The 11776-nt window shown below is 34.3% G+C and overlaps 1 protein-coding gene across 1 annotated transcript; it reads right to left on the bottom strand.

Moving 5' to 3' along the window:
• Positions 1-6846: 6846 nt before the first annotated feature.
• Positions 6847-7337, bottom strand: LOC112821095 (large ribosomal subunit protein eL32-like). The gene has a single exon (XM_073898588.1). The coding sequence runs from the start codon at positions 7293-7295 to the stop codon at positions 6888-6890; it is 408 nt and encodes a 135-aa protein (XP_073754689.1). The 5' UTR covers positions 7296-7337; the 3' UTR covers positions 6847-6887.
• Positions 7338-11776: the final 4439 nt, after the last annotated feature.

Raw genomic sequence — 11776 nt, 5'->3', positions numbered from 1 at the left:
TTTTTCTGAAAGTCCTTTGATATTTTGCTTTAATAAAGTAGATAAAGTATTTCTGATTGGCACATTATTTTATATAAAGTTTTTTTTTAAGATTTTATTTATTTATTTATTTGAGAGAGAGAGAGAGAGAGAGAGAGCATGAGAGTGGGGAGGGTCAGAGGGAGAAGCAGACTCCCTGCTGAGCAGGGAGCCCGATGCGGGACTTGGTCCCGGGACTCCAGGATCATGACCTGAGCCGAAGGCAGTCGCTTTACCAACTGAGCCACCCAGGTTTTTTAAAAGTTAAAAAATTTAACTCCCGAGGGGCGCCTGGGTGGCTCAGTCACTGGGCGTCTGCCTTCAGCTCAGATCATGATCTCAGGGTCCTTGGATCAAGCCCCGCATCGGGCTCCCTGCTCTGCGGGAAGCCTGCTTCTCCCTCTCCTACTCCCCCTGCTTGTGTTCCCTCTCACTGTCTTTCTCTCTGTCAAAAAATAAAAAAATAAAATCTTTAAAAAAAAAATTAACTTCTGAAAAATATATTCTCCAGTGATATCTTGAATGATTAGCAAACTTTTTTTTCTCACTTTGTGAAAGATATATTTTGGCCAAGCCCTAGAGAGTCACAATTTTAAATGTCCAAATTAATTAGTTCAAGTGTGTTTGCAAACTTAGGTTACTGTAAGAGTAAAAATTGTAGCTTTCTCTACACCCAGTATATTCTGGGGAAAAAAAATTTGGACTAACAACAAAATGTAAATTTCAAATATAAGCAAGTACACTGGCCAGAACCCTGAAAAGGAAATAAGAAAACTGAATTGTCAGTGGCACATTATGCTTCAAACAACCTTGATCCATTTTGTAAATAGACCCATTCCCTGATTCATGAAAAACTTAATACCAGCTAATATTTATTGAGTGCTCTGTATGCCAGTCACTTAAAATAATTCTGTGAAATAGGAACAATTATTATAATTTTATAGATGAGGAAAATAAAGCACTAAAAGATTAAGCACATCGTTAAGAAATTCAATGGTTATAAAGTTTCAGTTATGCTGGATGAAGAAATTCTAGAGATCTGTTGTATAACATAGTGGCTATAATTAACAATACGGTATTATGCACCTCAAAATTTGTTCAGAGGGTAGATTTCATGTTGTGTTTCTGCCACAAAAACAAAAGCAAACAAAAACAAAGGGACATAAGGAAACTCCAGGAGGTGTTGGATAAGTCTATAACCTTGATTAAAGTGATGGTATTATGGGTGTTTACATGTGTTCAAACTCATCAAATTTTACACAATAAGTATGTGAAGTTCTTTGTATATTAATTACACCTTCATAGAGTTGTTAAAACAAAAGAAGAGAAACTTGTTTAGGTCATTTAGCCAGCATATGTAGAGCTGAATTCAAAACCAGACAGATTATGCTCTTAACTATTACATCAGGGTTTCTCAACATCAGTACTACTGACATTTTGATTCAAATAATTTTTTGTTGTTGTTGTAGGGGAGGTTGCAATGTATTGTAGGATGTTCAGTAGCATTCTTGTCCTATACTCACTAGATGCCACCCCATATAAATCACGACAATCAACAGTGTCTCCAGATATTGTCAAATGTCCCATGGGAACAAACTTCCCCCAGCTGAGAAGCACTGGGTTACCCTAGTCAGAACATTAGAAATCATGACTTAATGGAGGAGGAAAAAATGGAAATCAGGGTTCTATTTAGAATGGAGGAAGAAGATATAGATATTGGGTAAGTAATTTAGAGTATCCATTAGCCATATAATAATTATTTATTGGCCTTTGTCCTCTAGAATGAACATTATTTTTGAGGTTTTGTTTTGCTTCTTGCTTTTCTTATTTCTGGTACTGGGAATATGCTATGTTCTTAATATATTGTTATTGAATGGATATATAAATCATCCATTGTGAAAGGGATTTCTTTAGTGCTCTTTTCATTTTACCCAACAATCATTCTATAATTCTGTCATTCTGTTCTATAATATTCCATTGTCAAAAGTCCTCTAAGGGAAAAAATTGCCTAGGCTGAGATCCATTGCACTGAACAGTGCTTCTCACTTGCTAATACATACATTTTCATTGATTTGATTATTTAAAACTTGTATTAGACCAATTATTTTGGTTCTCTAGCAAGAGTGAAGGATCAAGATGAGAAATATGGAGCTGCTCTTTTGATTTTCCCCACAGCACTACAGCACCCTCATATATCTCATCGTACCCACTCTCAAATTCTGGGTTCAAGGTAACCTAAGATTCTTGTTCTCTGAATGCAAGTCCTTGTTATATGTTACCTCTTTTGTCAGGAAGGCTCTGCTTCCCACCTTTATCTAGCTAACTCCTATTGCTCCTTAGGACTCTTCTCTCAGAATTAACATCCTAATAACTCAAGGATTCTCCGCAGTTTCTCATATGCTCCTATGTATCTTACGTAGGCCTCCAGCATGGCATTGATCACAAAATGCATTTGTATCATTTGTTTTTTCTTTTCCTGTTAAACTGTAAGTTTATTAAGAGAAAAGTATATCATTATGTATACTCCCACTGCCCAGGACATAGTAGATCTCTACCTGTTGAATGGATAAAGATTAAAATAGAATAATTGACAACTGATGAAGGCCAATTACTGAATGATTTACTCAAGAAAATTTTTAAAACGTTTTAAAATATCAGTTTAGGTTAGCATCTATCCCGTGACTTTTTGTTGAGTTACTAGATGACTATATGACAACTAAGAACTCCAAAAAACAAAACAAAAAACTTAACACACTTAGAAATGCTACAAAGCATAAGAGAAGCTTTGAGTGTCAAATCCCAGCTTTGGCACTTTTAACTGCTGTGTGACCTTGATCTGCATCCTCTAAAATCTTTGAACATTATTTTCTTCATATAACAACACCTATGGGATTGCATTAAGAATTAAGTGGATAATATGCACAAATAGCTAACTCAGTCCCTAGTCTGTGGGCAGGAAGACCCCATTATTTCTTGTACAAATCAAGATCTACTTGAAAGTGAGAGACTGGAACAAAAAGAAGAATCATGCACTGTTTAGCACCCGCCCAAGTCACGGGATACCGATAAAAAGTAGACAAGATTCTTTGTGGCCTATTCCTAGAGAAGTAGCGGTATGGTTATAGTGTGTAACAATACCATTAAAAACAAACTTATTTTATGGCTCCTCATCCCATACCCTGCCCATGTCATAATTTTTAATAGCACTAAATTTACATGAAATAAAAATGAATTCTCAGCTATCTTTTCTATCATTTTGAAGATTGTTATATTTGCTGATAATGTAATCTGGCCTTCTTGAACGTTTAAACAAATATGTCGGTTAGCTCCACAGATGTGTGGAACACAGTATATCCCTGGAGATTCCACTAAGAAAAACAGCTTCCATTTTACCTCTGTTCAAATATGTGTTACATTGAGAAGGATGCCGTATGACATGCTTACAGAAGCTCCGATTTTCATGGGCAGATGGCCTTGTGATTGAAAAATGGTATATATTAAAAATTAAGATAACTACTTGTTATATGCTGCATTAAGTGGACATCTTGGTTTACACTGTACTATTAAAGCAGCAACTACTCTTCAGAGAATTTATACCTATGGTTAAAAATGACATCAACCAGAAGCTGAGAGGTGAGCCTGGATTATCACAACCTTATATTTAAAATAAAAATAACTTTTCCATAGGAGAAGAATGTGACAAAATTTAATTATTCTTCAAAAGTATGCTATTATACTTCTTTTAATGTTTATAACTTTATGTAACCATCACAACACACTTTTATCTATGTGTAAGATATTTATCTGTAGATCCACCTATGTATGTGTTTAGGCAGTACTGACTGGGGTGAGCTAGACTCTAACTCCCATGGACCCAGTGTGGATAATAAACTTTATTATCTGCATTTTATGTATATTCACCTTCACAAGTCAAGGCTGTAGACACAGAGTTAGTGGATATGATACACAGTCATGAAGCTTATATTAAGAATATTTCTCTTCAATCCAAGTTTTTATATATATAATGAATATATATATATGAATGTATTTGTTATCTTTTGCTAAATTATTTTAGTAACTTAGATTTTCAAAGAAAATTTACAAATGACTCTAAGCACATTTAAAGGAAGAAACTCTTCTAAAGGATATCAAACAGCTCTTGATTGGCTCTCCTTACAAATATGACTGCCTTCACAACTCTATTACCTAGAGGCTATGGATAATATTTGAGGACAAATCATTGATATTTAAGAATGTTTAAAGGTATTAGATGATACCATTGTAGATGTGCTCTGATCCTGTGCATTTAAGGGTGATGACACCAATCACAATCACAGCTCAGGAAATGTCCTGTTCACATGGGTACTGACCATCAAAATCTCCAAACTGAGGGTTGCTGGAGTGGTGGAGAGTGGGAGGGATGGGGTGGGTGGGTGATAGACATTGGGGAGGATATTTGCTATGGTGAGCGCTATGAATTGTGTAAGACTGTTGAATCACAGACCCGTACCTCTGAAACAAATAATACATTATACGTTAAAAAAAGAAGAAGAAGAAGAAGAAGGTAGCAGGAAGGGAAAAATGAATGGAGGGAAATCAGAGGGGGAGATGGACCATGAAAGACTATGGACTCTGAGAAACAAATTGAAAGTTCTAGAGGGGAGGGGGCTGGGGGGATGGGTTAGCCTGGTGATGGGTATTAAAGAGGGCACGTACTGAATGGAACACTGGGTGTTATACGCAAACAATGAATCATGGAACACTACATCAAAGATTAATGATGTAATGTACAGTGATTAACATAACATAATAAAATAAAAAAAAATCTCCATTTATTGGCCTGGCCAAGGTGTGAAAAGAAAGCGGTACTTGTCTCTCCCTCTGTACAATGTGGCAGGCAAGGTTTAAGAAGAGTATTCCAAATATGGATGTTTTCCTCTAAGAGGATGAGTTGAAGAAGGGAGAAAGAGGAATAAAAAGGAAAAATTATATACAATCTGAAAATATTTAATCCATACAAAGCTAATTATTTGGCAAGCAGTTTAATTTTTAGTGCAAAAAGACAACTGCTGATATTTCAATTTCAGTGTGAATCTTTAACGCTGCAACCCAATCCAGATCCCACTTCTAACTTTAGATCGCACCTCCCAAATCTCTTTTATTCACAAGTGAAACTACCAGGTAGATTGGCTGGAATGAATGAATAAATAAATCTCTTGCATATCGTAACTAAAATTAACATATACTCCATTATTTGAATAGAAGGTAGATCAAAGGTGACATATAACTCTAAAATATGTTATTTTAGTTTTATAAACCTCTTTTCTTATGAAGGAAAAGCTTAGTTTCTACATATAGTAAAATCTCAATAGTTGGTAGATGTTACCATGTTATTAAAATCACTTGTGACAGAAGAACAATAACTAAAGGATGGCATTGTATGACTAGCAATAAAAGTAATGAAACTAAATAACTTAGGGAAATATCACAATAATGATCAAATGAACAAAGGCAAACATAACTTATTATTTGAATTTTTACTAAATGATATTGAAGCTTCACTGTTTTCCTGTCACTTACAAATAATAAATTTAATTCATATAGTAGTTTCCTCCTTATCCATGGGGGATATATTCCAACACCCCCCCAATGGATGCCTGAAATTGTGGATAGTACCAAATATAAATTTATATTATCATATATATATAGTGTGTATATATATGATAACTTTTAATTAATATTAAGTCTGTCTTTTTTCAAGTAAAGGACAATAAAGCAATCTCTTCTAAAGTGCACTATAAAATAAAATCACTTAAGATATCTGGTATTTTGGTTGCAGTCTATTGGCATTTTCCCTGGGTAAATTTTTCAGGGCTGAGGAGTGAAAAACAAACAATAGAATTGGAGAAAATAATCCTAAAACTACTTTAGTACATAATATATTTCAGGTACCAATATAAGTTCTTCTTTTGGTCCTTGTAACTATCTATAATATAGATACTATTATTATTTTTCCCATTTACCAATGAGAAAACCAAGGTTCAGATAGATTAAATGATTGCCCAAGGTCACAGAGCAAAGAAGTGATTGAGATTGGAAGCATGGATGGTCAAAATTTACACAGAACTCTAAAAATATATTATAATTCTAACTCTGGTTCCAGATTCTGTTTTATAACCATACTGCTATTTTGATTGTAACTAGAGTATCTTCTAATTATTTTTACTATCCTAAGTTAATACCACTCTTCTGCATCTGTTTTTTGTTCCAATGGAAACTATCAATAAGAGGACTTCTTTTCTACCATGCATGTATGGACAGAGCTAAGTAAGCTCTCCATAGGTAACTGTCTCTAAAACTGAAATCCTTAAAAGATAAGGAATTTTTATCCTCTTTATTGAAGAAAGTATAATCTGTGACTTGTATGCAAGGCTCTCTGAAGCAAACAACATCATTGACACTGTGCACTCAGTCAATAATTTGAGTTAAATAAGATTATTTCATGCTGTTTAAAAAATGTGCTGTAAAACTGAACTGCTTAAAAGATTTTAAAATATTTTGATGTTTATATTTAATTAATATTTAGATATTTATTTAAAAATATTTCTAAAGTAGATGAGGAGAGTCTATTAGCTTAAGTATCCTACATCCCTTTCTTTCTTGACAATGAGATATATTTAACTCAGACAAGTAAGCATGAAACAAATTTCATCCTAATATTTAAAAGACTAATCACACTTAGTTAAAACCATTTTGAAGTAAACTGATAGTTGGCTTTTTTTTATTTTTTATTTTACATTTTTATTTTATTTTATTTTTTTAGGTTTTATGGTTTTATTAACACAAATATGACGTGCACAACAAGCTGTCTATTCATTTTCTTCGCTGAGCAGCCTGGCGTTGGGATTGGTGACTCTGATTGCCAGCTGGGCTGCTCTTTCCACAATAGCTTTGCGGTTCTTGGAGGAGACATTGTGAGCAATCTCTGCACAGTAAGATTTGTTGCACATCAGCAGCACTTCAAGCTCCTTGACGTTGTGGACTAGGAACTTCCGGAAGCCACTGGGCAACATGTGCTTTGTTTTCTTGTTGCTCCTGTAACCAATGCTGGGCATCAAGATCTGGCCCTTGAATCTTCTGCGCACCCTATTGTCAATGCCTCTGGGTTTCTGCCTGTTGCGCTTAATTTTGACATAGCGGTCTGACTGGTGCCGAATGAACTTCTTGGTCCTCTTTTTAACGATCTTGGGCTTCACCAGAGGTCTGAGGGCAGCCATGATGCCCAGTAACAGACGGCTGCCACCTCGCAGGCAGCGCCGAGGAAGAGCTTATTTATTTTTTTAAGATTTTATTTATTTGAGACAGAATGAGAAAGAGAGAGAGAGCATGAGAAGGGGGAAGGTCAGAGGGAGAAGCAGACTCCCCACCCAGCAGGCAGCCCGATGTGGGACTCGATCCTGGGACTCCAGGATCATGACCTGAGCCACCCAGTTGTTTATTTTTTAAATTGAAGTATAGTTTATTTTTTAAATTGAAGTATAGTTATACAGTGTTACAGTAGTTTCAGGTGTACAACATAGTGATTCAACAAATATATAGGTTATGCTATGCTCATAGGTAGAGCTAGCATCTGTGACCACTATTATAGTACCATTGACTATATTCCCTATGGTGTACTTTTCTCCTCATGATTTATTCATTTCATAACTGGAAGCCTATACCTTCCACTCTCCTTAGTCCATTTTTCCCATCCTCCCATCCCCCTCCCTTCTGGCAACCATCAGTTTGTTCTCTGTAGTTGCAGGTTTGTTTCTGCTTTTTATGTTTGTTTCATTTTTTAGATTCCACATATAAATAAAATTATATGGCTTCTATCTTTCTCTGTTTGACTTATTTCACTTAGCTTGATAACATCTAGGTCCATCTATGTTGTTGCAAATGGCAAGGTCTTTTTTATGGCTGAGTACTATTCCATGGTATGTATGTGTGTACACACACATATAACCATATCTTCTTTTTTTCATCTATTGATGAACACTTAGGTTGCTTCCATATATTAGCTATTGTAAAATGCCACAATAAGCACAGGGGAGCATATAACTTTTCAAATTAGTGTTTTTGTTTTGAGTAAGATAGTTGGCCTTTGAATGAGGGAAAAATCTGGCAAATACATAATTTTTAGAACAACCCAATTCATCACCAAAATCTAAATATATAACAAAGATTATCTTGATATGTGTGGGCTTTACTGATGGCAATCAATCTCCTCAGCTCTTCTAGTAGAGAGATAGAAGTAGAGATAGAAAAATAGAAAAATCAATGTGTGTCACTTTTTTTGGTAAGAGTTTATCAAAATGGGATTTAATGGAGGATCTTTGCTCTGTTTCAGTTTTTCCTATCAGTGTAGCATGTATAATTTGTTGTGCCATATAGTTTGTTAAAGACAAAATATTATGCTTTAATAATGGGAAATAGTCTTTTTTTGTACAAATAAAAATATCTTTACAATGTTCTGTAATCAGTTCAGCTCTCTATAAATTAAAATATTATGGGGGCGCCTGGGTGGCTCAGTCGTTAAGCGTCTGCCTTCGGCTCAGGTCATGATCCTGGGGTCCTGGGATCGAGCCCCACATCGGGCTCCCTGCTCGGCGGGAAGCCTGCTTCTCCCTCTTCCGCTCCCCCTGCTTGTGTTCCCTCTCTAGCTGTGTCTCTCTCTGTCAAATAAGTGAATAAAATCTTTAAAAAAAAAATATTATGATTTGTCTCACACCATCTGTCCTTATATATTGCTATAATTAGCCAAAATAATTTCAGTCTACTAAATTGTTTTAAAAACTATTAGTGAATGCTTCCATGTAAATAAGTACTTAATATTCTAGCACCCTATTGAATATCTAAATTACATGTGGAAGAAAAAAATGTAAAAACACTTGCCTTGTCTGCAAAACATTTTTGAAATCTTATAAGCCTATGAGTTAACCATGAATTTTATAAAGACTTTTCAAGTCTCAGAGCCAAAATAGGTATTTTGTCTGTGCTACACTGTTATTCAGCCAGCACTAAATCAGTTTCTATCTTGACATGATATTTGAAGTTTATTTTAGAAAGATAATAAATGTCTCTTAAAATATGCCTTATTCCTTTATATAATCATATATCATGAAAAGCAAATCATGTATGCCAGAACAAAATAGATTAATAAAAAAAATTGGTTGTGGCATGGTGAGCTAAAATAGCATCTTAAGGCAAATATTAGTGTTGTTCATCATTATTAAAGAAGGATCATCTTCATAAATTATATCTTATAAATGTTTGATGCTTTCTCATTTTAAAGGGAAGTCTGAGAAAAAGATGTTTCCTTCTTATTTTACAAGCAAAATTAGTTTATATACTATCACTCTCTCTAAATTTAGCACTGCTATGTTGTAATCTTTTGAAAATTTCTTTCCCTGTTTCTCAGAATTCATGCATCTTGTTTCTTTTCTGTGCTCATGAATAATATAAATGATATTCCCCCTTTATCTTCAAATATTTAGAAAATTCTAAATGCAAGCCGATATATATGATGTAAACTTTTGAAAAATTACACACAAATGATTTTCTGAAGCCATGTTTTTAATGTTGCAAAAAGAAGGGTTTTAAAAACAAAAACAAAAACAAGCAAAGCAGACACTTAAACACCTGTTTTTGAAATGGAGGTCTCATCATCCATGTAGATATAATCCATGTAAGATCACTTATTCATGTGAACAAAAATGCCTTCATTTAGCCACCACCTCATATGCAGTGTTAGAGGTCTGAGGCTCTTTAGCTTACAATCTTCTTGCTTCCCTATGCATCAACAGTGCCTTTTAAGAGTCCCAAGGAGAGAATTCTGCTAAGTCAATATTCACTGCAATGACAGAAAAGGTAGTGATTTAAACAGGTAATATGTATTTCCATAGTTAATATTCTCAGGCATGCCCCAGCTAATGCAAAATGGTGATGAGTTTCCAATCATGTGGAATTAATTTCTGGAGAGAGTCTAGGGAGTGACATCGGGTTTCATGAGAAAATCAGCTAAAAAATGAAAGACCATACATGAAAACTTTTCCTCAATTTAGCACTGCAATGGCCTTTGATGATCACTTACAGCTCTGCTCATGCAAGGAAAGTAATACATCCAGAAATGAAGTTATTAATATGGTGAGTGAGATAAATCACTCAAAGATAAGCAGTGTATAAGGTTATTGCACCTTCCTCTTCTAAGCTTGGGTTTTTCACCATGGATAATAATAATGGTAATTTAATATTAGTTTATTGATAATTTTCAGATATTGAAAAATCCCATTAAAAAAAGATTTTCCCTATTACATGGATATTCTTTATCTTCCTCAAAATGACCATTCATCTTAGATAAGGGATAATAATGCTCATACATATCCTCAAAGGAACATAGGAGTGGATACTTCAGGAATTAGAGTTATAATGTTTCATCATTTCAGAAATTTAATATGATAGTTTCTGGATTTTATACATAACCATTTGTTGTTGGAAGACATTACTCAAAGAATATCAGTTTTCTTATAATGTTTCAACTTGTCAATATTTAATTTTTGCTACTATATGTAAAGGAAAAGAAATTAATCGCCTTATAAATAAAAGAGATTTTATAAATGAAAGGGATTTTGAGTCTTGGGGAAAGTTTTTAATCAGAAAAAAACAATTTTCAAAACATACTTATATTTAATTTGAGTTTTAGATTTAGCCCCTTCTCAAGTAATTTTCCCGTGTTGAACTTTAAATATGCTAAAACTTTGTAACTAAATAATAATAGTATTTTAGTTGGTATGGTATAGTATATAACATTTTCAGATTGGCTTCTTTCACTTAGTGGTATGCATTTAAGTTTCCACAAAAAGTTGTGGCTTGATAACTCATTTCTTTTTAATGCTGAATAATATTCCATTGTCTGTATGTACCACAGTTTATTTATCCATTCACTTACTAGTGGAAATCTTGGTTGCTGCCATGATTTAGCAATTATGAAATAAAGCGGCTATAGACATTCATGTGCAGGTTTCTGTGTGGACATAAATTTTCAACTCCTTTGGGTAAATACCAAGGAGCACAATTGCTGAATCACACTGTAAGATCATGTTTCATTTTGGAGGAAACCGCCAAACTGTTTTCCAAAGTACTATACCACTTTGCATTCCCACCAGCAATGAACGAGAGTTCCTGTTATTCCACATCCTCACCAGCATTTGGTGTCAGTATTCTGGATTTGGGCTATTTTAATGAGTGTGTAGTAGTCTTTTCTTGTTGTTTTAATGTGCATTTCCCTTATGACACACGGTGTGGGATATCTTTTCATTTGCTTATTTGCCATCTGTACATCTTCTTTGTTGAGGTGTCTCATAAGGTCCTTAGCCCATTTTTTAATTGGGTTGTTTGTTTTCTTATTGTTGAGTCTTAAGAGTTTTAGTATATATTAGAAAAGAATCCTTTATCAGCTATATCTTTAGCAAGTGCTTTCTTTCAGGCTGTGATTTGTCTTTCCATTCTCTTGTCTTTTGCAGAGCTGAAGTTTTTAAATTTAATGAAGTCTAGCTTGTCAATGATTTCTTTCATGAATTGTGCTTTTGGTGTTTTAGCTAAAAAGTCATCATCACACCCAAAGTCATCTAAGTTTTCGCCTGTGTTGTCTTCTAGGAGTCTCCTAGCTTTACATTTTACATTGAGGTCTATGATCCATTTTGAGCAACATTTATTTTTC

This window comes from Callorhinus ursinus, unplaced genomic scaffold (genome assembly GCF_003265705.2).
Source record: "Callorhinus ursinus isolate GAN/ISIS: 27379988/994484 unplaced genomic scaffold, GSC_fseal_2.0 scaffold1, whole genome shotgun sequence".
Taxonomy (NCBI): Eukaryota; Metazoa; Chordata; class Mammalia; order Carnivora; family Otariidae; genus Callorhinus; species Callorhinus ursinus.
The sequence above is the reverse complement of the archived record's forward strand: the minus strand, read 5'-3'. Positions and strand labels throughout refer to the sequence as shown.

Coding starts and splice junctions, on each gene's coding strand:
- LOC112821095 (XM_073898588.1), bottom strand. CDS start 7,295: ATGGCTGCCCTCAGACCTCTGGTGAAGCCCAAGATCGTTAAAAAGAGG.